The sequence below is a fragment of the Panthera onca genome, chromosome E3, assembly GCF_046562875.1.
Source record: "Panthera onca isolate mPanOnc1 chromosome E3, mPanOnc1 haplotype 2, whole genome shotgun sequence".
Taxonomy (NCBI): Eukaryota; Metazoa; Chordata; class Mammalia; order Carnivora; family Felidae; genus Panthera; species Panthera onca.
In genome coordinates, this window is record NC_138354.1 from 39,651,902 (window position 1) to 39,678,418 (window position 26,517).

Here is a 26,517-nt window from a genome sequence, read left to right on the forward strand (position 1 = left end):
CTGTGCAGAAAGCAAAGTCACAGAGGCAGAATCTGGAGTCCTGCCCCACGCGCTCCCAGTTGTGCACTGAGCGCCTGAGAATTCAGCACCCCCGCCCCCCGGGCAAGCAGGTCCCATTCCCCAGCCTGGGCTGGCAAGACAAACCCCAGGATCCAGGGGACCCCCGGCCCCAGGCCAGCAGCATGCCTGGAAGCAGAATGGACACTCGGACTCGGCTGGGGGTTTGGGCAACCAGATGCTCCAGTATTTTGGGATCAAAGGCACCCCTCCCAACCTCAGGGGGGCGGGGCTGCAGCACAGGGGGCGGGAATTTCCCCCAAGTGTGGAGGGCAGCCCGAGGCCACCAGGGGGAGCCAGAGAGGCCGCACGCTGGCGGGACGTGCCCCTGGATGCGGAGAAATTTCCACACAGCTGGTGCCTCTGGCCAGGGTGAGAGACGAGACAGGTGAACACACTCAACGCCGCGAGGCATCAGTGCCTTAACAATGCCACTCGAAGACGATCTCCTCTCCCCGGGGATGGGGGCATGATGCCAGCAAGAGGTAGGGGAGGCGGCCGGGGCTGGCCTGGTGGAGGTGGGAGATGGGCACGTGCTGCTCTGCTGTGCCTTGGTCCTCGCCGGGCCCTCGCCAGGCAGCCAATACACAGGTGGCTCCGCCCTGGCCACTGACTGCGTCCAGGTCACCACGAGCCCAGGGCAGCGTTTCTGCAGCAGCTGCTTTTCCGCACATTTTAAGACACTAACAGTTGTTCTGCTCATTCATAAATACACAACTTTATTCGCTATTTTCAGGGGAAACTTAGGCTGTAAGCTGATAAAATACGGATACCTAAAAAAGTATAAAAGTATAAATATCCCCTTAGAATAAATTTTAGTGAATTAAGTCTTAATATCTTTAAATTAAAAAACAACAAGCCTATCTATTATGTCAAGGTCACAAATCAAACGACGCTAAGTGGCCAGCAGGGCCCCCACAGGTACACCCGTAGGCCACTAAGGGGCTGCCCCCCTCCCTGGGGCTCACCGGGAGGGCGGGTCACGAGGACCTAAATGTGCCCTATAGAAAGGTTGCTATGAACGGTTGAAGCCAACAGTTAACAACATACAACAGACCTTACAAAAAGGAGGAGGTAAGTCCTGGGTGCTGGAGAAGTAGGTTAATCAGGTCATTGGCAAAGGAGAAGAGGGCACAGGCGAGAAGCCTCCAGAAGCATTGGAAACGAAGCATGTCAGAGCCTCCGCCCCACCCAGCAGCGGTCAGTGCGCACAGCGATCCTAGCAAGGAAGGCGAGAGCTGCACGTCCGAGCCAGGCCCCCCGCACGCGGACGGCCCCCACGGCCAGCTAAGGAAGGCCTGTCCTCAGAGCATGCGAGCAGCGGTTCCTACAGGGATTCTAGTGGCTCCAATGTCAGGTCGTGTGGGCAGAGCCCGTGCAGGTTGTGTGAAGTCTCAAACACCCCAGAAACACCAGAGAACTGCATAGTTAGACAAAGAAAATGAGAGAGCCGGCAAGAGAGATTTGTGATGCACTGTAAACATCCAATTTTCGGCGTGACCCGGAGTTTCCGCTCCGGAAGCCAGGTGGACAGGCCTCCCGCCCCGGCCTCCATCCCAGGCGAGACAAAGGCACTGACGGGCAACGGCTCCCCACAAGCCTGAGGGTGGGCCGCACGAGACGGACTTCTGCCTCCCTTTGAGTGACTTAACACATCGGTCCAAAACGCAGCATCACTTTCAGGCATTTCTAAAAAGTAAAAACGCTAGGTTGTCCATCCACACTGGGGAAGAAGGGGTGCAAAGTTCTCTTGCCTGGAAAATACAAATGGAGAAGCCTCGACTGTTCCAGGCAGGGTCAGGCCGGGGGAGCCGAGGCCCGGAAAGTAGTGAACACGCGGAGGCCTCCTCTCCCGGGAGCCGCTGGGGCTGCGAGACACTGCCAACCGCTCCCGCCTGGGAGGCAGGGCAGACTCCCCGACCCGAGGACCAGGGCCTGGTGCGCATGTGGGTGCCAGCGGGCACCCAGAGCCTGGGCCATGGCGCTGCAGCCGCTTCCTACCAGCAAGGCCCAGGCTCCATTATCGACTGTTTATGTAGCACCAAGAACGCTGTCCTTTAAATGCTCTTCGGTGATTAGGCTGGCTGGAAGCATCCTGCCTCGGGCCCATGCGGCACGCGGGATACCGAGCGGGGGCCCTGTGGGGACACCCACCTGGCCAGCACGCCTCCTCCGAGTGGGGATGCCGGGCCTCAGACAGCTGGTCCCGTCTCTCACCACCCACCTCAGAGGCAAAAAAGGATCCACACCCAGATCTCTAGAGAAATTGTCAAAAGCAGGTTTCTTCTCACGGCCAAGCTTCCTCGACATGGCAGATCGTTGCATCTTGGGAAAAGATAAAATGTTTCTTCAGCTGTCAACACTATGCTTCTCACATCCTCGAACCCCGTTCTTGCAAAATCTGAAAACGCCAAACACAGAGAATAAGGACTCAGGTGCCGGACAGGGCTTCGGCCTGCGGCCAGCTGGGAGCCACCAGGCCCCAAAGAGAGGCGCCCTGCACCAGAAGCAGGGCCCAAGAGCCCCAGTCCACGCCCGGGGGGCCCCAGGGGGCCAAAGAGGCCAGCACGAAGGTCAGGGGCAGAGAAGGGCCGGGAGACCCCACTGAGGGGGCCGTCTCACGCACCTCTGGCCCTCTGCCAGGGGCCCTCCGGCTCTCCATCCTGGCCCACGGCAGACATATGTGCCCCCACCTCCCACACCAGTGGCTCCTTATCAAGGGCCCAGAGGTCCTCTGAGAGCCACCCCTGCTCTTCCCCGCCGAGGGTGCCAGGGCTTGTGGGATAGGCACCAAGTCCTGAGTGTCCAGTCTAGCTAAGTCCTGGGCTGCAGACCCGTGTATGACCAGGTACCGTCGGTCCCCCGACAGCCTGCTCCTCTTTCTTTTTCCGTGTCCCATCACAAACCAAGTCCCCTCAGTGTCCCCTCAACCCTGCACTAATCACAAAGCCCGGAAGCCTGAGCCCCCAGGACTACCCCATCACCCCCAAACCCACCAGTTCACCCTGCACGCTGCCCAGCAGGGCTGACATTTTGCTTCACGGTGTGCTGGCCTCCCTGTGACTGGACCGGACACCTCAAGGGTGCCAACCCCTCCTTGCTGCAGCCCCGCAGAGCCCAATGCTCCTCGGCCACGATGCCCGTCCCTGTGTCTGTCACTCCTCCTCGGCATCTCAGGGACAGAGCAAGGCCCCCACTCTCCCTCAGCCCTGGCATCTCTGCTTCCCACCCCCAAACCAGGCTGGGAGCTTCTCAAGGCCTGGAGCCACCTGGGGACAGGTCTGAGTCCTGGCAAACACCTGCGGAGCCGAACCCCACGCAGATCAGGTTGGGGAAGGGACTGCCCTGTGTCCCCAGGTGGGGGCTTCAGAGCTGGCAGACCTTGTGGTTTCGATCAATATGTACGGTATGGCTAAACACCAGATAACCACGAGAAACGTCCTGAGTCCCGGCCTGGCCCAACCCGGCCAAGGTGGGCACCGGAGATAGCCCACAGTGTCGGCAGTGTGAGAGCTAGCCTCCTGGAGGCATCTTCTGCTCGAATTCCGGAGCTTAGTGAGAGTTGGCTCTGAGGACACCTTGTTTCTGAGCCCTGGACCCAGGCACAAGGTGGGACTGTGCCCCGGGAGGGGCCAGCCTGCTGGCACCAGGTCCACACGGCTGCTCTGGCCACAGAGTCTCCAGGGAGGCCCCACCAGCCCCCAACCACCTGCTCACAGGCCAGGGTGGCTGCCCAGAGCAGTGTGGCCACAGGAACGGGGGCACCAGTCACTCTCTGTCACTTGTCCGGAATCACTGAGGAGTCACAAATTCTTGAGGGTCACTCCAGCCTGTGCCCTGGTGCCTTACATGCCCCTGCTGGTCCCTGGACCCGTGCCCAGCACGTCTCTGAGGGCTCCGAACACCCAGGAGGCATGCTCTCATGCTCTCCGGCCCACTGTGCCCACCACCCGGGACCCCGCTTTTCTTCCTGTACGGTGCACCTTCTGCTGTGATGGGGGAACAGCACCCCAGATTGAACATCCCTCCTCAGCCCAGAGGGACCCTGTCTGAGGGACACGGCCCAAGGAGGTGACCGGGATGATCGTACACACCCACTCAGCCCTTGCAGGTCCCTTCTGTTCCCAAGATGCTGGTCCCAGCCCCAGCCCCAGCATCTTTGCTGTTTGCAGGGCAAGCCAGAATCGGTGGGAGCCCATGAAGCACAGAGCTGCCGCTCACCTTGAGGGAGCCCAGCAGAGGAGAGGAGCATCTCAGATCACAGCGGAAAGGAGGAAGCCTATGCGACCGCAACGTGGCCCAGAGCAAGGTGACAACACAGGAGGGGCTGCCCCACCAGAGTGAGGCCCAACTACCGCCTCCTAACAAGGATGGAAAATCCCTCCCAGGACCTGTGACAGTCACAGGCCAGGCCACCCAGCATGGGTTCTTACCTGGGCCGCCTCTCACGGACACCAGCTGTGTCCCTCAAGTCCCCGGCGGACGGGCCCAGGCAGGCTGACGCTGCTTCAGCGGGCCAAGCCCAGGCCCCTAGAGCAGCTCCCCGGGGAGGAGCAAGATGAACCGCGGGGGGCGGGGGCTGAGAGAAGACTGACCTCCAGGAGGAGGTGGGTGCAGCCAGTGCCTGGCCGGCAGGCAGGCTCCCCCATGCTCCCCCAGCACCTGCCCAGGCTCCTAGCACAGCTCGGCATCCGGCCAGGCCGATCCAGGAGCCCACGGCCCATGTGGCTGCTGAGCCCCAGGCGCGGCAGCTCCGAACAGGGGGCCACTAACACAAACTACGCATGTGGTCTCAGAGACTTCGAGGAGGAAAGTAAGTATCTCCACGATTTCTGAGGTTCTGCACGTACTGAATTGACAGTATGAGCACAAATTTGCCTTTCTTTGGACTTTCTCACCGTGGCTACTGGGGAGTTTGAAGATACACAGCAGACTTGCACTGCAGGTCGCCGGCCCAGACCAGGGCTTGCAAACTTTTCTTAAAGAACCAAATAACAAATATTTAAGGACGGGAGGGTCGAGAGGCAACACCGAGGATGTTGTATACTTATACGATCATCGAGAAAATAACTAAAGATGGAAATGCCGCTCTGAGTTTGCAATCCCCAGTCCAGAGTTCTCAAGGCCCGACGGCCAACCTTTCAGTGCTCGGCTGGCTGCACGCCTTTCCCGAGCTCTTCCCGGGTCAGAGGCTGAGGAGCCCCGACCTGTATGGCTTGGCCCGAGAATGGGAGCCCTGGAGGGAGCAGGGGAGCTCCTTGGATGACACCTGGCTCGCCCACCAGCAACCTGCCCTCTCTAGGTGACTTCCTGTGCTCAAGATGAGGGCACAGAGCAGGTGGCCCCTGCTGGTGGTCAACACAGCTGGGTTCTAGAGCTGGGCAAGGGAAGAGGCCAGGAGACACAGAGACGTGGGGAGCAGCTGGGGGCCGAGGGAGCATTAGCGGAGCCCCTCATCATATGACAAACGGAAAGAAAAGTCCTCAGAGACTCCCCTCTCTCAGCATCCCTTGTGTGAAGTTCAGGGTGAGAGGCGCTGTGGGCTTTGGCATGGGGACTGAGGTCCACCCGCTAAGGCACAGCCCTGTCTCTGTGGCCCTGAAACCACGGCAGAGTGACAGGAGCGGGGAGCCAGGGTCTGGGTGCTTGCCAGCCCCCAGGAGGGGCAGGCCCATGTCCTCGGCCCGCTGACCCCCACAGCGAGGAGGTCCTGTCAAGCCTGATACACAGGGCTCTCGGAGACCCCAGCCCAGGTTCCAGGGCTACCCATGCAGATGTCTTAAAGGAAACAGACAGGCTGGCTCCACTGGAGATCTACAGTCAGCGTCAAGCGTGGAAGGTTCTCTGTCAACTACAGGTATGGGAAAAATGCAGCGGAGGAAGGGTTGGGGTCAAGGAAACTACGGTGAGTGGTCAGTTTCAAGGGTGACAGAGCTCACCATGACATTTACACTTAATCTGAGTCATCCCCATCGGGACCCGTCTCCTCGTCGTCGCTCTGGCTCGGCACGCGGCATGCGGCAAGGGAGAAGAAGAGAGGGCACCGTCAGTGCAGGGTGGGGTCGGGGGGCAGCTGGGGGAAGCCCACCCAGAGAGGCCGCGTCCACCCAGGGCGGCGGCACTTGGGGTCAGGAGCTCCCATGGTGCCATGTGGTGACGCACACACGAACCTGCCCCACGTCGGGGGTGGTCCTGGGCCCCGAACCCACAGGCCCAGACGGGCCATGGAGAAAAACAAACACATGGCCATTTTCCCTGGGCCTGGCACTCCCCAAGTTCCAGAGTCTTCCTTCCCTCTTTTCGGTGAAGAACTGAACCGTGCCCAATCGAGGTCTGGCCTATGCTGCTGGCTCCAGAGAAGACATGACGGTCTAAGAACGTGACAGTGGTAGGGTCAGTTGGCCCGGTGGCTGAAGACTGTGATCAGGCAAGTGGGAGATCGGTCACTGATCAATCATCAGTTGATCTCGTCCAGTTCACCGAGACCAGTAAAACCTCCGGACACAGAGGTGGGGGACATCGCTGGCGGGCGGTGCTCCACATGCTACCACGGGTCCTGAGTCCACAGACTACATGAGGGAGCTCCGTGTCCACCAGGCCTCCTGACCTCAGCCACCGCCCCCGTCCCCACGCATCCCTGCCGCCGGAGAGTTCCGCAAGTCCTTCCAGCAAACGTCAGATTGGCAGAGGGGTCCGGGAAGCCCTTGAACCTGCGGTCTCCACCCTCGTGTGGACTGCTGCCCTCACTAAGTCCCTGCTTGACTCCCATCTTCAGGACGCACAGCACCGCTGCCACCAGGCTGTCCCCCAGTCCGGCCCCAGTGGTTTTCCACGACTTTCTGGAGGCCCCAACCATGGTTCCGCCTCCTGGGGAGCTCCCGCCACTGCCCCCGTTTAGAAGTCACCGTGGCTGCAACACTTCAGAGCGAGGTATTTTTGGAGAGAAAAATAGGGCCACGTTTTCAAAAGCAGAGGGATTTGGGGTCACGCCTGGAGCTTCCTCATAGCACAGACGCAGCTTTCTGCAGCTGAAGCCCCGCCCGAGGGAAATGAGCTCAGGCGGCTGCCCTGGTGAAGCTCGGCCACGAAAACTTTTCAAGTTCAGAAATAAAACCTTCTAAAAATGAACAACTTACACAAGAACTCCGCCTCCTTATGAGGCTGGGGCCACCTTCCACCTCAGACTCCACGGGAGGCTCGTCCCAGGCCCAGTGCCGCGGGGACGCTCCCTGACCCAGAGGCTGCCCTGGATCCCGCACACGAGCTACGTGCCGAGGCCGGGCCGTGGACAGGAGCCCCCCCTTCCGGACGCCCTGCGTCCCAGACAGTCACCCCGTCGTGAAGACACAGAACTTCATGCTGTGATGACCAAGCTGCCTCGAGCCCCGCGGAGATGGCCACTTCGGGAAAGCTAACATGCTGGGGGACACTCTGCTGTCTGTTCCTGGGCCCACACCTCCACGGGGGCCCCTGAAAGGGTCACGGGGGAGTTCTGGGCCGGTGGCGATCCGGCCGGAGGCCACCCAGGCCACGAATCTGAGGAAGCCTGGGGAGTCCCCGGTTTAAAGTCATCCTGGCTGCGGCCCTTTCCTGTGCTCACCAGGGGTGCCGCCCCAGCCCGGCCCGGCCCCCACCCGTGGCCGCCCACCCCCCAGGCTGGATGCAGGCCCAGGAGTCCCGCCAGGTGGTGCCAGCCTCGGCCAGTACCGGACTTTGCCAAGAACGGAAGCATCTGGAGTCAGTGACCCCAGGAACGAGCCCAGAGGAGAGGCCACTAGAACCTGCCACCTCTGGACAAGGCCAGCCGCGGCTCCGGGCCACGAGGCTACCATGCAAACCCACAGCACGGTCGTCCAGGCATTTATCCCCTGGCCACATTGGCCTCTTTGGCAGGCAGAAGAGCCACTGCCTGGCAGGGAGCCGGTGACAGTTTACAAGGGGCCGAGCAAGGCGACACTCCCGGTAGTCTGCTGCTTTCACCAGCCAAACGCGGCCCCCGAGACCAGGATGGATGCGGTTAAGGCAGGTGCCACTTGAGGCGGGGACAGGGGGGCACTCTCCAGCCTGGACGTCCCAAGTCCTCGGGAAAACAACCTACAACGGCACCACTTAAAAGACAGACTTCCGGGGCGCCTGGGTGGCTTGGTCGGTTAAGCGTCCGACTTCAGCTCAGGTCATGATCTCTCGGTCCGTGAGTTCGAGCCCCGCGTCGGGCTCTGTGCTGACAGCTCAGAGCCTGGAGCCTGCTTCCGATTCTGTGTCTCCCTCTCTCTCTGACCCTCCCCCATTCACTCTCTGTCTCCAAAATAAATAAACGTTAAAAAAAAAAAAAAAAAAAAAAAAAAAAAAGACAGACTTCCAGAAGCAACTCTGCCCGTTAGAAGATGTGCTGGCAGACGGCATGGGCCACGGAGTCCACAGGGGCTCGCCCCACGGGGGAGCCTGTGTTCAGAGACCCCTCATTCCACCACCTGTGACCCACAGGGTCTACGTGTCCCTCCTTCCAGAACTCTGCTTCTGACACGAGGGGAGAACTACGGGACTGCAAACGACAAGCACGAGGTGCACAAGCCTCCCAGCAGCCTGTGTGGCCGGGAGCGCGATACGAACCACGAGAAACGACAAGGCCCTAAGGAGACGAGCTCAGCTCTGCAAAGGGCAGCCTCCGTGGCCACAAGCCCCTCCGCGGGCAGGGAGCTACAGTGTCCACGGCTGTGCCCGGAGCCCGCCAGCCCGCAGTCACCTACCTTGGCCTTCTCACTGGGCTCACTGGTCGTGCCGTACGGGGAGTTGTGCAGTTCCTTGGAGACCACGCATAGGAATTCGGCCTGGTCCTCGCTCCCGTAGTTGTAGGAAGAGCCGATGCTGACCAGCTGGGACAGAGGAGAGCAGCGTGATGGGGTTGGAGCACTGCACACACACCCGCCCCTCCCCGTCCCCCCCACCGCCAGCAGGGAGACCTCGGCCCAGCGCCCACCCGTCCCCTTCCCCCGCCAGCAGGGAGACTCCAGACCAGCACCCACCCCTCCCTCACCAGCAGGAGACCCTGGCGCAGGGCCCACCCCTCCCCTTCCCCCACCAGCAGGGAGACCTCGGCCCAGCGCCCACCCCTCCCCTTCCACCACCAGCAGGGGAACCCCGGCCCAGCGCCCACCCCTCCCCCACCGGCAGGGAGACCCTGGCCTGGCACCCACACCCACGCTGAAGACAGCCGGCACTCGGGAGGTTAAGGGACAGGTCTTGGACGAGAGGTTTCTGACAAACTCACGGAAAACACAGTCCCACAACATCCACACAGCACACGCGTGCACACACGCCGTCCCACAACACACCACGCGTGCCCATCCCTGCTGGGACATCTGGCTCCGTCAGGTTTCCGGTGGGGCCCCAGGAGAGGGAGCCTGTGCTGGGAGGCCACGAGGGGGCAGCGGCGGCTGGCTCAGAGCCGGCGGCGGAGCACACACACGTGAAGGGCTCCCAGGCGCCCTGCTCGTTCCTGCTGCGGCCACCGGGCCCCCTCCCGCCAGGGCCGTTAACCGAGGAGGGTGCACAGTGGTGCGGGGAGGGAAGGCAGGTGGAAGGGTCAGCTCAGGGGTGCTCGCCGGCACGCTGTGGCCTCCACACACCTCAGGCTCGGCTGGTGCGGGTGCCCCCCGACTGGCCGACCCGCCCGGCCCAGCTTAGCCCAGAGCCACCACAGGCTCATGCGCTTTTAAACGCAAAAGGAGTCCAAAGAAAGCCTGACACCATGGTGAGGTTTTCAAAGGCAGGGGCACTACGAGCAGCACTGTGGGGGGAGGAGGACACGGCGGGGGCAGCGGGCAAGGCCACGCGGCAAGCGTACAGCCTTCGTGGCCAGACGAGGGCAGAGCAGGCGGCACGGTCTCCCTGCCGCTCCGAAGTCTGTTCTAGGCTCACTAACGTGGGGAGAGGTGTCCTACCGCCCGCGAACCTTGGGGGTACACGGCCCTGGGTGCAGACTGAGCTGCGGGCGTGTGGCCCCTGACAACGGTCTGCACGTTCTCACGAGGCATGCCAGCCTCTTCTGAACCTCCCTCAGATCCTTGTTCTGGCCTCACGGCCGATCACTGATGACCCAGGCGTGGTGGCAGGACCCCTCAGGGGTCGGGGCTCTCGCCCTACTTCTCCCCCAGTGTTTCCCGCTCCTGCTTCTGAGAAGTAGAGCATTTCTCATCGAACGTGACCGGTTCTGGAGTTTTGTAGGCAAGAACTGGGAGGAGGACATGCTCCAGGCACAAAGTGGGCAAAGCAGGTTAAGGTTCAAGGGGAAGAGGGGCGCCTGGGTGGCTGAGTCGGCTGAGTGTGTGACTTCAGCTCAGGTCATGGTCTCTCGGTTTGTGGGTTCCAGCCCCACGTCAGGCTCTGTGCTGACAGCTCAGAGCCTGAAGCTTGCTTCGGATTCTGTGTCTCTCTCTCTGCCCTTCCCCCACTCACGCTCTGTCTCTCTCTTAAAAATAAATAAAACATTAAAAAATTTTTTTCTTAAAGATTCAAAGGGAAGAGAGGCAGCTGGCCTGTGTGATGCAGTAGAGACCCACCCAGAGGGGTTAAGGACAGAATCCTCAGACTGGCCATGATGAGGAAGACAGAAGCCCGTGCAGGAGAGCTGTGCACTGGGCTCCAGGGGAGGGTGACCCGGTCCAGTGACTGCAGCCCCATCTCTCCAGCCCTCGTCTAGGCTGCATGTGAGGGAGGACACCAGGGCCAGTGGGGACTCCTGTCCCTGCAAGGTCTCTGGCATGAGTTTAACGAGGTCAGAAGCCACCTGGACCCCCAGCATGGGGCAGGGCAGGCCTAGTTCCAACATCGTCAGGGACAGAGAGCAGCCCTGGTGGCCCCAGGGACCAACCACTCACTCTGCTGCGCTGCCAGGCTGGAGAGCTGGCCGCAGGTTGGAGGGACGATGCAAACGCCGCACCTGTCCTAGTGACATTTAAGGGTGCTCTACAACATGATCCGTTGTTTCTAAAGACCCACAGAAAAGATGTGGCCTTAATCAGAGGGGAGGCCGGGTGACGCTGTCATTTCCCACCCTCTCTCTGGGCAGGACTGCGCACCGTGGCCAGAACCCACGCCCGACAGAAGCTACTGACGGAGGAATCTTCCAGAGGCCAGAGGGGAGCCTGGTGAGTGGGGCAGTTGCTAGGGGGGGCTGGGGGCCAGGTGGGGTCACAAGTCCCAACCTCAGCCCAGACCTGCCCGAGGGACAGGAACGTGAGGGCACCCGGGACATGCCCCGAGGCCACGCTGGCGCCGCGGCTACACGGGACGGGAGCCGGAGCACCACGAAGGAAGGAACACCCGCATCCTCACGTCAGGCAGGGAAAGTGGGGGACGTGGCTGGGCCGGACCCAGCAGCACCTTTCCACTCGCGGGCGGGATGGGGACTGGGGGCTGCAGGGCAGCCCCACCGGGAAGGGCATCTGTGCCAGCCGTAGCACACAGGGGCCCAAGCCACCATCTGGTCGGCTCTCAGGGGAGGGGACGCGAGGGGACAAGAGGGTGGGGCCAGGCCCACACACACCGTGGCTGTCAATCCCACACACGCAGGGAGAGGCCAGAGGGAGACACAGAGAACGGCCCCCCGCAAAGGAGGAGGGGAGCGGGGATGGAGGTCTCTGTGTCGGGGTGGGGGTGGGGCTCCAGGAATAGCTCCCCCCCCCGCCCCACCCCCAGACACCAGTCCAATCAGGACAGGGCGCAGGCTGCGGCCCGTGAGGTGTCGGAGGACACGTGGGGACGGCGAACCACAGGCCACGGACGCCTCATGACTGGCCCTCAGGTCCAGCAGCCCGAGGACCCGGGTGGAGCCTTTGTAATTAAAGGTTCCACGCAGGCTGGCAGCAACCCAGCCTGGCAGGGGCGTGGCGGGGAGGGGCTCACCTGCTCGAACTTCCAGCCGTCAGACATCGTGGACACCATCTGCGTGAGCTCCTCTTCCTGACACTGGAGCACGCGGTACACGTGCTTCACCGGCACCTGGGGGAAGCAGAGCCGCAGACGAGTCGGGCCGCGCGCCCTCCGGCAGCCCTGCCCCGTGCGCCAATTCTGGGGACAGCCCAGCAGGGGACCCAGGCGAGACTGCCGCTTGCGCCCTCCAGCTCTCGGGCTCAGGCTGTCGGGCGCAAAGCAACCCCGAATGCGTCCGCCAGAGCAAAACCAACAAGCCAGACAGCTGCCGTTTTCCACTTCCTCATCCGCCTCCCCAAGTATTTCTATTTCTAAACTGCAAAATACAATGAGTCACGTTCCTGAAATCCCAAGAGCACCCTTGGCGGGACGTGGACACAAGAGGACACCGTGCGTGAGCGCAGGCAGCTGGGAAGGCCCGGCAGGGAGGCCCGGGGAGCCTCGCAGGACCAGCCTCGGGCTCCGCTGCCAGAAAAAGCTGTGAGACGCTCGAGGCGCTCAGCCCTGAGCCCTCCCTCCTCCCTCAGTGAAGCGGCTTCAGAAAACCGGGCCCACCAGCCGACGCACCCACCCGCGACCTGCACTGAGCCGCGGCCGAGGCTCGGTCTCGGGTGCTGAGAGTACCTCGGGGACTCGCCCGCCAGCAGCCTGTCCTTCCCGACCTGCTCCTCGGGCAGGAGGCGGCGGCCCCAACGGAAAGAGGGAGGACAGCGGGGGATGTGACCCGGAGGTGAGCACAGGGACGTTGAAGCAACAGCGGTCACACGGCCCCAGGCCTTGTGAGGAGAGGCTCCTCTACCGCGTCCCCCCACCCCCCGCAGAGGGGGACACAGAGGCAGCCAGGTGCCGGGCCAGACTGTGTCATACAGCTGGATGGAGGGGAAAGCAGTGGCCAGTGGCCGGAGATGACCAGGGAGCCTGTGACTGTGTCCTGCCCCCTCCTTGGATCCTTCCCGACTGTCAGGGCACCCGAGAGGCTCCCACAGGAGAAAGGACTGGGGACGCCGTGGGCCTGGGACCAGCTACTCTGAGCGGCCAGGTCGTCAACAAGAGTCTGACGAGGGCCAAGCGCTCTAGCCAGGGGCCTGCAGCGCCCGGTGGGAGAGCCCGCTGGGGGAGGGGGAGCGGAAGGGTTTCATGCGGGCGGAGCCTCTAGATAACTGAGGCAGCTCCCACTCCACGGTCCAACCCCCCCACCCCCACCCCGCCCCGCCCACAGGAGCCGCTCACTCTGCCAGCCAGCGCGGAGCTGACACGACAGCAAACTAATGCCTCAGACCCTTCGACGCCTCCCTCTGCGCAAGATGCCGGACGCAGCCCGCTTCAAACTCTGGCCTAATGGGCAGCAGAGTGGCTGGACTGGCTCCGGCACTGCTGACTGGCCAAGTGCGCATGGGTCCCACGAGGGGATCTGCACCACCAGGCGGGCACACGGAGTGCTGACTGAGCCCTTCTCTCCCCATAAAAGCCAAGTCTTCGTGGAACCTACACTGTCCTGCAGGACCCCCACCTCCAGCGTCTACCCCTGAACTCACTGCCAGCTCCCCCCTTGCTTTCCCTCTGGCCACACTAGCCCTCTCAGTGGGCTGAGCACACGCCTGTCACAGGCCATTTGCACTTGCTGCGTCCCTGCCTACAATGCCCTAAGATGTCCACACACCCACTCCACACCCTCCGTGGCAAAGTCTATCCCCTCCCCCTGGAGTGGGGCTCCCTGAGGGTAGGCTGGGCAGGACTGGACACATGTGCCCAGAGTGCAGGCCACAGTGCCAGCCAGCAGCACCAGAGGAGGCAGCTAGAGAGCAAGCAATGAGGTGCTAGGATGATCGTGGACAAAGACCACCGAGACAGGACAGTGCCGATCCTGGGGCCTCGCGCAGAGGCTGCCCCCGGTCGGCAAGAATGGAGGGGTGCGAGCGGTGCCTACGTGTCAGGCCTTGGAAGCTGCGGGCAGAGTAGCCACTGGTCTTACCTGGGATGTTTTGCTGTCTCGTTCTCTAATTTTGTCCTTTACAAGTTTTATTAGTGAGGTGATGTTGTAAAATTCCGCTTCCTCTAACACTCCTGGAATGGAGAAAAATGCCTAGTTTTCACCAGACCCAGGAATAAATGTTTCACCCCTGTCCTGCCGTGGAACCACAGCCCACCTGGCCCGGCCACTGGCAGCTCCTCAGCCCGGTCCCTTAGGCTTCCTGTGGACACTGCTGCCCTCGGCGGGGCTCCCCAGGATCAAGGGCAGAGGGTGCGCTTACTGACCCTACTCCTGGCACGCGTCACTCCGGGTGGGCTGCTGGGTGCACAGTCACACCTGCACCTATTCCAAGCCTTGCACTGGGCACACCGGGGTGGCACTCTCTCCTGCCCCCACAGCCCGTGGGCCATCTACTGCCCTGAATGTGTGGCCCAGGCCCGGCCGAGTGGCTTCGTGAAGGGCTGAGTCAGTTGGTACCTCAGTTTCCCCATTAAACTGGAAGACTGTGGCTGGTTGAGAGGGTGGCTCCCAGCCACCCAGGCATCCCTCGAGCTCCAGGAAGTTCTAAGGAACAAACCGAGAAGGCCCGGCTTCAAGATCGCTCACGGGCATTCCAGATGATGTGTCCCGGCCAGACCTCACTCTGTACAACGTGTCCCTGCACGGGCAGCACCAGGAGCTCGGAGTCAACTCCGCTCAGGCCCAACCAGGTCTCCAGGCGACACGGACAGGGTGGGGGAGGGGGTGGGCGGCATCTTTCCTCAGGGCTGCCCTCAGGGAGGCTGCAACTAGAAGGTGAGGCTGTTGGCCAGCCCCTCAGGCCTGTGCGTGGGAGCCGGGGGCTTCACGGCCTGAAGGGCAGGCGGCCCCTTCCCGCGCAGGGACGCTGGGATGCTACGCGTGCTGTGCTCGCAGGAGCAGACGGGCGGCAGCCGCTTGTCTGCAGCCCCCCCAGAAACAGTCCGTGCAGGGGAAGTGTCGTCTGCAATTGTAGAGCTCCACGAGCAGAGCACAAAGGCAAGGCACTGCCACCGACACGAGTGCGCGTCCACGAGGGTCACTTCAAGAGAAGACGCCGACCCGGGTCTGGAGGCCCAGAAAAGAAACGACCCGGAAGCGGCGAGGGTGGAAGCAGCAGCCCAGTCCAGTGTGGGCGCTCGTCACGGGACCTCGGTCACAGCCGGAGCCAGAGCGCCCTGGACCTCGCAGGGCCCTCGTGACATTTTAAGCCGCGCGAACGGCTGCTCCCGGCATCTCTACTTGCTGCGACCGCACGGAACGTCTGAGCACAGACAGGGGTCGGAGCCGAGGGCGCAGTGCTGCCCTGGAAGGAGAGCGCACCCAGACCGAGGAGTCCCCAGGGCTCCCACGGCGGGCGTGTCTGTGACCGCTGGAGCCAAAGCAGCGGTGAGAACTAGCGGCGTCCGTGGGGAGGAGCCCCAGCTCCAGCCACATTGCTAACCAGGCCCCTGGAGCCGCCCACGGTGGGGGGGGGCGACCCGGCCCCTCAACTGTAGCAGGCCACGAAGTCTCCGCTTCCGGAGGAAGACAGGGGGAGAGGCAGCGAGCCGGCCCCGTCTCTCGGAGACACACGAGAGATGCTGCCCACGGGGCACATCTGTGAGGCCGCCAGGAGCCAGCGAGGGGACGCAGGCACCTGGGACTTCTGCGGGGATGGGGGTGCTCGGGGCCCAGCACACGGGGCCTGTGCCTCACAGGGCAGCTCAGGCTCAGAGGGGTCTGTGTCTTAGGTCGTCCTAAGGTCCTCCTGTCCACCAGGCCCCTGTCCCCAACTCACCCTCCTCTGCGAGGTCTTTGTTAATGACCAGCTTGCCGTGTCTCAGGTAGTTTAGCACGGGCCCAAAGTAGGTGGGGTCTCTGTCGATTAAATAGGCACCAGTTTCATCCTGCAAAGAACAAAGCATCTTGAGTCCCGCACGAGAAAGCAAGCGTCCCCACGAATGACCCCAGGCCAGGAGGCACGCACAGGGTTGCGGGGGCGTGGGGTCTGCGCGCGCCCCTTAAGCCACAGGCACACGGTGTTGAGGCTCCGCGCACCTCTGGCCATCTGCAGCCTCGCACCCCGGTCTGTCTCCACTCCAGGTCTGGGCCAAGTGAAGCTCTGTTGGTAGCAGAATCGCCTCGCCGTATTCAGGCGGCAAGGTGACCGCAGCGCCACACACACAGCGGAGGAGCTGCTCTGTCTCCTCCCGTCTGAAAGCTGTCCCAACACTCTCCTCCGGGGCGAGCGCCCACGGCCTCCTCACCTCGGGGAGGGGGTCAGAGGCAGGCGGAAGAGTGACTGCGTGCACAAGCCTGTCTTCCGCTGCAAGGTGTTCCCAGAGCCTCCCAGGGATCGCTGACAAAGGAGCCTCGCCCCCTGCGGCAGTTCCGGAGTCTGTGAGGCCCTCACAACAGACCGTTAGAAGGTGCTTCCCTCCTCTAGGTGGGCCCTGGCTCCTCCCGGGCGATGCCCGGGGCCTCTCTGAGGGTTAGGGCCCTCTGCCCAGCTGCCGGCAAGCTTCAACCACGGCCCGGACAGGTCCGCAGACACGCCGACCTGGCACGGGGGCGGGGGAAGTTCCGAAGGACACCTCCATGGAGTAGAGCCCACGGAGGCCCACCCAGAATAAGAGGCGTGGGGGCTATGCCTGTGAAAGCGAGCCACAGCCGTCTGCGGGGGAGTGACGGCACCCGGGTGTGGGGACGCTGGGGCCCGGAGCCTTGCAGCTCGGCGGCAGGACCCGGGCCCTCCGCCCAAACTCCGGCCAGGACGGGTCACCGCTTGCACGCAGCCCTCCCGAGTCCATCTTCGTGCTCCACCCCACGCCCCCACCCCCATCTGAGAAGCACCTGTCAGACACTGTCCCAGGACCCCTGCCTCCTGTCTCTCTGGACCCCTACTCTTCTCCACGCAAGGCCCAAGGACCCAAGGTCTAGAAAGAAAGAGACAGTGCTGCCACAACACGGAATCAAGGGGGACTTGTCCCCACCCCCACCTTCAGGTGGAAAAGAGTCCAGCACGTGACGTGTGCACATCACCAAGCTCAGGAATCATTCATCGGCTCGCTGCTACCTCAACAGACAGCTGGCAGGTGGTCGGCTGGGGACAGGGCACCCCAGGGAACCTCCCTATCACACGGGGCCCAGGCCTCAGTGGGGCCAGACTGTGGGCTCGAGGACCGGCATCACACCGCGCTTCCCCCACGGGAAGGGTGGGCAGGCTCGGCCCCTCGGCTGCCTCCACACGGACTCCCGCACGCCCGGCCCGGAGGGAAGCACAGAGCCCTCCTCCGGAGCCTGCCTCGGGGGGAGCCCGCCTGGACCCAGAACAGCGGGTTCACTGACGGGACCCCAACACGCTAAAGAACAAGTGACCTTGTGTGGCAGGCTGTGCCCTGGGTAACCTGACGCCCGGACGTGCCACCCCCACCAGTGAGAGGCCAGCCTGTCCGGCCCCGCCGCTGAAGAGCGGCACTTAAGCACTTTCCCCCACGGAGTCCCACCAGGGCTCTCCGGACCAGTTTCTTCCTGGGGGGTTCATCTCCGTCGGAGGGACTCCGAGGGCAGTAGGGCGGGCAGCGGCGACAGGACGTGGGGCTCTTACCTGGGCTCACTGGGAGGTTTCAATTTCCACAGGAAGTGTGGGGGGCCCTACACCGAGACCCCAAAAATCCCCGGGGCCTTGATCTTGGGCTACTGCCCAGATGATCAGACTGACTCTCACGCTCACAGGCAGGACCTCCTCTGTAAAAACCCCGTGTCTGAGCAGCCGAGCGTGAGCAGCACGCTCCAGAGCTGGTGAGTGTGGTTGGGCCGTGGACAGGCGGACAGACCCTGGACACTGCGGCCAGCACGCTGACACAAGGGCGAGGGGCCTCAGCACCTCATGTGCTTGTGCTGGGAATGCGGCCCTGGGGCCTCTATCCTGTGGCAGAAATAAAGGAAAGTACAGAACACGGAAAGAGAGAACAAAACGAAACACCCCAATTCCGAAGTCTCAGGCTACTTAAGCAAAAGCCCAGGGAGAAGCATCTTGGCGACACCCACAACGCCAAGTGCGGGAGCGGCGCGGGCGCGGGCAGGACCCCGGTCTGGTCACACTTACGACAGGCAGCAGGGAACTGGAGCAAGACGTCAACGCCGGCTGCTGGCGAGACTCGCGGGTCCCCCGTCTCCTCTTTCTGTCCTGCCCTCCATTTATATAATGAGCGTGTGCTACATTTGTAGAGTGGTGAGGTTTGTGTTTTTTATAAAAGAGCCAGAATTAAGACTGCTTCTTGACAAATCATTTCCCTCTGTTGACCTTCCCCACTTCTCAGTGAATTAGCGTCTGACCTACTTGTTTAGTGCTGGCTTTAAAAATGTACATGTACCTTAAAGGCTTAAAACAGGGGAAGCTGGCCTTGGCTCCCGAACGGTACTGAGCGCCAACACCCCTCAGGCTTTCAGGCCGCACACCCGGAGCAGGCAGCTCGCTGGTGCGCAGGTCGGCTGGGTGCCACTCCCAGCGGGCCCCCCCCTCCGAGGCTGAGCCCAGCGTCTCCATGGGAAGCTGGAACCCTGCCTCCCTGAGCTTAGGCTGCTAGACCGTTGGCCCCACACGGAGAGGCTGCCGGGCCACAGAGATCATCAGGTCCCGGCCATGAGCCCCGTGCTCATAGTCATTTCCCGGAGAGGAGTCAGCGAGCGACCAAAGGTAGGGCCAAGCCCACATCACGTGCTCTCCCAGGAGACACCCAACCTGCAGTCCCTCAGCAGGGAGGCAGGGAGGCCGATCCTGCTTTGAAACCACCCGGGAGGCCCGCCCACCCCGTCCACTCCTTTCGGGGCCCACCAGCCACCCTTGGCTCACATTGCCGGATAGGAATCAATGCTCCGAAAGGGCCGGAAACACAGCGGGCCACCCAATAAACAGCCCCCTAACCTGAGGTTCTCCCTGCCCACTCTGCGCCCAGAAGCAAAACCTGGCTCTCAGGTTCAGGGCAGGATCGAATGCGCTGCCCAGCAAAGCACCGTGGACGAAGTGGGGGCCGCTCACCCCTCAGAGGTCACTCCATTGACACAACCACATGGTCCTGAAAATGGCAATGAGGAGCGAGGGCCAGGGGTGTCAGGCTCTCACACAAGACTCTAAATGGAGAATGATTTGGAGCGCCTGGGTGGCTCAAAAGGTTGAGCGTCCAACTTTGGCTCCGGTCACGATCTCGTGGTTGGTGAGTTCCAGCCCCGCGTCGGGCTCTGTGCTGACAGCTCGGAGCCTGGAGCCTGCTTCCCATTCTGTGTCTCCCTCTCTCTCTCTGCCTCTGCCCCCTCGCACTCTGTCTCTCTCAAACATAACACTAAAAAAAAAAAACACATTGGGGCGCCTGGGTGGCTCAGTCGGTTGGGCGGCCGACTTCGGCTCAGGTCATGATCTCGCGGTCCGTGAATTTGAGCCCTGCGTCGGCCTCTGTGCTGACAGCTCAGAGCCTGGAGCCTGTTTCCGATTCTGTGTCTCCCTCTCTCTGACCCTCCCCTGTTCATGCTCTCTCTCTGTCTCAAAAATAAATAAACGTTAAAAAAGAAAAAAACACATCAACGACAATAAATGGAGAATGATTCTGTTGACATGTGAGCGCTCTTTGGGGAGCACCTTCAGTCACCTTCACAACCTCCATCAACACCCCGGGAAACAGCGTCACCACCACTTGGGTGCAGGAGAGAACGCACAACCACCAAGACCTGAAGAGGGCGGGGTGTCCTGAGCTAAACCAAGATCAATTCTGTCAAATTTCCCAGTTGAAATCTAAATGCAAAAGCACAGAATCCTTCCTCTGAGCACAAACCTCTGCGATGAACCTTATTAGAAATACTTAGGTTTTACTCTTAAGTTATCCATTTTACGTGACTATTTCAAACTCGTACATAAAACCTTCAACCCCTGCCCTCTTCTGTTTTGTTTTCTATAGTTTGTCAAAGTCCTGATCCCAAAGAGGCCTTAGACGTCCCCGATTACGAACGATGAAATGGAGGCACCAGACACATGTGTGAGGCACTGAAATTCACAACCACCCCCACCCCCGCCCCATGCCCAGGAGTGCCAGCTGGTTCTGATTTAGCGCCCCTTCCACGAGCCCCGAGATGCCCTGTGTACCCTGAGAGCTGACACACCCTTGCGCACGTCAGGGGAACACAGGAAACGCAGGACTCTGGACAGAGACAGGGCACGTGTGTCAGGGTCCTGGGTCATTCCGACCCTCGGCACTGCCCGTGGCGACCAACGTCCTCAGACCTCAAACTGCACTCGGCTCGCAGGGCCCTCCCCCCCAGGATGTCCCAGATGGCCACATGTCAATTCAACTTGGAATTTAGGATGACATACACGACTCACAAGAGCTCGCCAAGCAGCAAACCCGAGCGTTCGTGTGAAGGGCCCACCCACGTGGGTCCCGCCGGACCCCAGGGTACATGGGGATGCTCCCCCTGGGAGCAGACGCCGCATCCACCGTGCACGCAGAGGCGGGTGCCGGTCACGCTGGGGCAAGGGGACCGTCCTGGGCAAGATCCCGTGACCGGACCTGCCAGCCCGTGGGCCAACCGTCCAGGTCCCAGCTGCTACAACACTTCTGTCAGGTGCGCCCCTCCCTAGAGACATGCCGGCTGCAGAACACCTGCACGCAAACCCTCCACAGATGCCACGTTACTTGCTTTGGTGGTGGGCATGCGTGTGTTCACTATAAATCTGCTGGCATGAGAAAATCAACGAGCGACGGGAACAGGCGGGCACCATGACTCCCTGTGGCAGAAGCACCACACGGGAAGGACCCAGGGTCCCCGACCACAGTGCCCCCTCCACTGACTCGGAGGCGTGGCCGCCTCCAGGCTGGTCTCCAAGCCCCCGGGTGTCGGCCACGCCGTGCCCGCAGGCAGCACACTGCAGCCAGGGCGCCTTGCCGGAGGCTCACACCGAGCCCGCTGCGGCTCCGACAGCCACCGCCCTGCCTCCAAGGTGGCCTCTGCCCTCTGCCTACACTCGGCCCTGCTGGCAGACCCGGGTCAGAGGATGCCCTTCTTTCCTGCCGGGACCGAAGGGGGCAGGCCCGTGGCCCCTCCGCTGCCTCAAGCGACGACCACCTGGTGCACCGTGCTGCCTGCCTCTCCCTTGCCTGTTTCACAACTCCTACCTCCGCCTATGCGCTGGAGCTGGTCCAGCTCATCCGCTCCAGGACTGCTGCCACCCAACCCTGACTTGCAAAGATCCTGGAAGCCCAGCTGCTGAGGAAACGAGAACCCCCCGGGATGTGGACGACGGGAAGAGACACTCGTGTCGCACCCACACTTGGATGCCTCAAGCCCATTTCATTCATTGGGCTGGATGGTACCTGAACCCTGGAGCTGCGCTCTCCAGGCTCAAAGACCTCAAATTTCTTGCAAGAAAACTCGGTAGCTGCCCAGGAAGCTGTGTCCCTCCCCCATGGCACTGGTGGAACTGGGGAGCCGCCCTCTGGGGCCTGCCCTAAGATCGGCCAGGAGCTGTGGGGGGGAGGGGGGGGGAGCAGGGGCAGCAGGAGGGCCAGGCTCCCACACGCTGCCCTGGGAGGCCGGCCGAGGCTTGCGGTGGTTCCAAGAGTATACATAAGAAGCAAGCGGTAACAAAACAAGTTCTGAAGGGGAGGGAAAAGAGTTCTTTCTGAAAACCAAGCAAACAGTTAAGACTGCCACCGGTGCTCTCCGTCTACTGCAAGGAGCCCGCACAGGAGCTGGGTGGAGGTGCTGTGACCTACACCCTCCTCCTGAACTCATAAGGCTCCTCCACAACTCAGGCTCAGAGAGGTGCACCAGCTTACCCCAAGGCCACACAGCGGGTTAACGGTGTGTCCAAAGTCAAAGTCAGGCCCGAGTCCCCAGTCTACCTCTGCCATCAGAGAAGACGCTCCGTCTCCCCAGCTCCATACCGAAATGCTCTGCAGCATGGGTGGAGCACCCTGGCCATATACAAACGTCCCCTGGTGCACAGTCAGCTCCTTTAATGGACTTTAAACACTGTTGGCCCGGAGCGTCCTGGGAGGGAGTGGCGAGCGCCCACTCACAGCCGACGCGCAAACAAACGGGCACCAGGGTCTTCCCATAAAACTCGATTTGCAAAATCAGGCAAGACACCTGATGGAGGGTAGTTTTTTGACCACTGCTTTAAAGCAAACTCGTCACCGTCCCGCTGGGCAGGAGCGACCACAGGCTGCATGTGCAGAAAGAGGAAGCGGTGCGGAGGGCCAAGCGTTTCCTCCTGGGCTGCCCTTCGTAGGCTGACAGCGGGGACAACCTCAGGCGCCGGCAAGGCAAGTCCTTTCTCAGGGCTCTCCGGCCTGGGCTCACGGGCTGGTCCAGGTCCGAGGGCCATCCGATCAGGTGCCCTGTGAAGAGGAAATGTGGGCACCACCAGCAAGCACCTGCTCTCCCCTGGGGGGAGGGGAGAGGCTGCTCCCAGCTCAAGGGGGGGCCCTTCTCGCTCGGGTCCCAGACCAGCCACGGCACGCGGTCGGGGCTAAGAACACGCTCAGAGCCACATCCTCAACCAAAGCGTGAAATGCAACGCACCCAAGTCTCAGGACACCCACTCAGGGCCTCAGACAGGACGACACAGCTGTCACCAGTGCCCGGGATGGTCTTAAAAATTTGGGGAGTTAGCCTTTCGCCTCTGATTTGGTTACACGGAACATAATCTGCTCTTTCCACTCTGAGGAATCCCCACTGCTCTTGCCAAGCGACTTAAGAGTTCGTACCTCCACCCACACCCCCGTCACTTCACCCTGTCTGTAAAATCCCTTCCACTATATTTCCAACCGAAACTCTGTCTGAAACTCTTGCCAACACCGAGTCTACCCGGAGTGAGCACAGGCAAAGAACTGCGAGTGACATGTCGTCAGAAGCACTGTGACAAGCCCCACCCCTCCAAAACTCATCTGACGCCACAGCATCTGCAACCCCGGAGCCAGGACAATGGCCCCGTCAAAGGACAAAAGCTCATGTTTTCTCCGGGCCCGGCTCGGCAGCAGACGCTGAACCCACCTCAAATCCTACTTAATCTGAGTGGTTTCAAACCACCAAGCAGCAGTATTTCCTGTTTCCCTTTTAACTCCTAAAGCATCTCCACACTGAAACAGGGGCTGATTCAGCTCTAAACAAACTCTAACCTGTTTTCAACAATGTCTCATGGGCCAGGTACCACGGAATACAAAGAGACTTAACCCAAATGAATCACACGTCAAGTATTTACAAAGCACTTCCGGGAAGAAGAATCACGCCTGCCCTGCCCCTTACAGGAGCCTGGGAGAAAGATGGCCCAGGACAGCAGAGCACATACCGAAATGAACACCCCAGACACAGCCCCGCCGGAGGAAACCCCAGGAGGAAGTGAGAATTCGTGCTCGGGCTGTCCGTAAAGAGAACGGCACGGCAGCAGTGGGCCCAGAGTCAGAACATGAGACAAGAGGGTAAGGGTCTGGAGTTCAGAAAGGGTGGGCGGTGGTCCCAGGCTCAGTCCTGAGACAGGGAACATGGATTCGGGGGGAGGGGGACCGGTCGCAGCCCCGCCCCCCACTCTCCCCAACAACCTGTCTGTCCACATCTTCAGAAGACAACCTGTCTGTCCACCCTTGGTGCACATCTCCCACACGGCTTCCAAGCTCCAGGCACTCTCCCAGTGAACTCCAAACCCACGGGTTCCTGAAAGGCTTCCCGGTCTCCCATTTCTTGGAACAACTGCCCTTCAAGTCTCCCCACCCAACCCCTAGCCACACACCAGCTTGCTGGAGCCCAGGAGCTCAGTCGACACTGGTCAAACGCCCAGCTGGAATCTTCCACCTGGGCTGTGCTGACGTCCAGTCCTAGGGATATCTGCCAGGTATGCTTTCATTCGCTTTAACTACGGGCCGAGGGCTTCGAGGTTCTGACACGTGCATCAACATCCTGTTCCTCGTTCATCATGGAATCGCTGGCATCCCACTTCTCCAAACACCCTTCCCCTCCGCCCTCATCCTCTGTATCCTCGCTCAGAGTCTCAGCATCTGGGAGCAAATACGGGAGGCATTCTTTCATCGGAACCAAGAGGGGAAAAACTGAGAGGACCCAGTATCTTACACATTTTCTTCTCTTTGAAGTAAAGGTACTCTACCACCGTGACCGGTGTGAATTAACACTACTCCCTCTGGCAAATTCCCATCATCCGTGACAAAAACTAACCCTTATTTGCTAACAACTACTCTGTGAGACAAAATCTGAATCTGCCGCTTCGTGTTCTAAATTTCGGTGTTACAATTTGGAAATGAGATGTGGTTGAGTGGATGATGATGACAGAAAGCAACATGGATATATGCTGCTAGATTAATTACCTCCCCCAAAGGACGATTATTACAGTCATGCATAATTTTTTAAGTAGTCTTGAGACAGCAAAATAAAGGGATGAATTGACTTAACTGTGCAAGCTATCGTTAATTGGGTCTTAATTGTATTAGTGAATAGAGAGACTTCGCCTCAAAAAAAAAAAAGAAAAAAAGAAAAAGAAAAAAAACCCAGTGGACAAGAGCAATTTCAAATCTGATTCAATACACAAAACAGGAACTCTCGAGTAGAAATGCAAGTGAATGGCCACTGTGACCCACTGTTTTTAAAAAAAACAAAAACAAAAACAACACAGTAAGACATACACCCATGCTATAAAAGGAAAATCACAGCAAACAAAAGGCTATTTCTACCCTGGAGATGACTGTCATTTTCTGGGAGGTCAATTCTCTGAGAGTGGAGAGCTCGGTCAACTAAGCAATGGAAACCGCTGGGGGTGGTGACAAGGGAGACTAGACTGCCAGCAACTCCAACCCTGATTTCTACCAACGACAAGTGGTGTGGTGGTAACTCAAGGGGCTCTCGTTTCCTGATGGTAAGGTCATGCCACACCAAGGATGGTCTCTGTCAGCCTTCTTGAACCTGAAAAGGGATCTGAGTCCTTCTGGGAAGACTTATGCCTGGCAAACGTTGAGCTGGCGAGGCACAGAGCCCAGTGCAATTATGTAGGCTCAACTGAAAAGACCCAACAAAGTTAAAAGGACGTGAGCTGCCTGGGATAAACGCAGGTAACAATTATTCTTACAACAGAGCCTTTTCGGAGTTTCAATCCAGACAGCTCCTGAGAAGCTCTTCCTCGGCCACACAAGACTTACAGAGGTGATAGTATAGTTTCTGTATCGTCTGCACAGGAGTACGAACGCTTGCGGAGACGAAAGGCACGCTGCAAACCTAGAAGCTGCTATCCTTTCGGAAGAGCAGGGGAAAACAAAAAAAAATCCTACCTAGTCCCTCCTCGCCACCCCTTAACACGAGCAACATTTTCTGTGAAAAATTATTCGACGGGCGGCACCTTCTGAGTGTTGAGTGGGTGCACGTTGTGGCCGTAAACGAGGGAGCGCCAACTCTCTAAATGCAAGTCACCGGGAAAGGCAGGTCACCCGTGTCAACACCCCCACCCCCCCCCACCCCCCCCCACGCCAACGTTAAGTCAAACGTCTGGAATGCGAAAAGATTAGAAGACGCCAGGGTCCTTCGATTCCAGAGCCAGTTAGAACACGAAGACACAGAAGAGAAGTTCACACACCAGGGGCAAAAGAACCCAGAGGGGGAAAGAAAGTAGGTCCACGGCACGGTCCGGGGTCTGGGAAACCTCCGCCGAAGAGAAGGCGAGAGAGAGGCGCCCGAGGTGGGCCGGCTGGGAAACCCGGAGGGTGGTGGGCGACAGGGCGCCGTCCTCTCCTCCCCCGGCCCAGGGCGGGGGGGGGGTCGGGTGCCCTCGGGCCGGGCGGGTGACAAGGGGCGCGCGGGGCTCGAGACCCGAGGCGCGTCTCCTCAGCGCGGGCAGGGGGCGTGCGGCGGGCCGCTGCCAGGGCTGGCCCGCGCGGCCCTCACCTTGTCCGAGTCCAGGTCGGGGTCGGCCTGGCACAAACGGTACAGGAAGGACTTCGGGTCCCGGCACAGCGTCTGCCGGGTGGTGAGGAAGTAGGTGCCGCCGACGTTGAGCCGGACCCACTTGGACACGCTGCCGGGGCGCTGGGCCAGGGCGCCGAGCCCCGCGCTGCAGCGGCGGCACAGGCCAGCCCCCAGCCCCGCCCCGAGGCCGCCCGGGGCCGGCGGCAGCAGCTCGCAGTGATTCTCCGCCATGATCCCAGCAAGCCCCGCCACAGCTGCCGTCTACCGGAAGCGTCCAGTCTTTAATACCGTCCTCCGAACTCTGTCCCGCCCATGGGTCCGCCCTCGTAAAGCGCCCGCCCTTGTGTCACGCGGCGGGCGGAAGTTCCGGTCCGGAAAAGCGGCCGGCCGAGCCCCCTTCCGGCCGGAGCGGGGCCTCGGGCTCGAGGGGCTCGCCGGCCTCCGCCCCGCGCGTGCGGCGCGCGGCCGCCGGGTTCCGGGCCCGGAATTCTGGTCACGCCCGCGCCGGACCCGCGCCCCCATCAAAGAAGAGTTACGTCAGCGAGCGTCTACACTCTACATGCTTTTTTATTACAAGACTACCGAGCATACGTGGAAAATTC

General features: G+C 60.9%; 1 protein-coding gene across 1 annotated transcript; it reads right to left on the reverse strand.

Annotated features, from left to right (window-relative positions):
- Positions 1–756: 756 nt before the first annotated feature.
- On the reverse strand, positions 757–26,243 carry KCTD5 (potassium channel tetramerization domain containing 5). The gene is made up of 6 exons (XM_060648181.3): positions 25,895–26,243; positions 15,759–15,867; positions 13,961–14,052; positions 11,962–12,057; positions 8,805–8,930; positions 757–2,458 (listed from the first exon to the last, which is right to left on the reverse strand). The coding sequence occupies exons 1-6, from the start codon at positions 26,144–26,146 to the stop codon at positions 2,429–2,431; spliced, it is 705 nt and encodes a 234-aa protein (XP_060504164.1). The 5' UTR covers positions 26,147–26,243; the 3' UTR covers positions 757–2,428.
- Between the last annotated feature and the right edge of the window lie 274 nt (positions 26,244–26,517).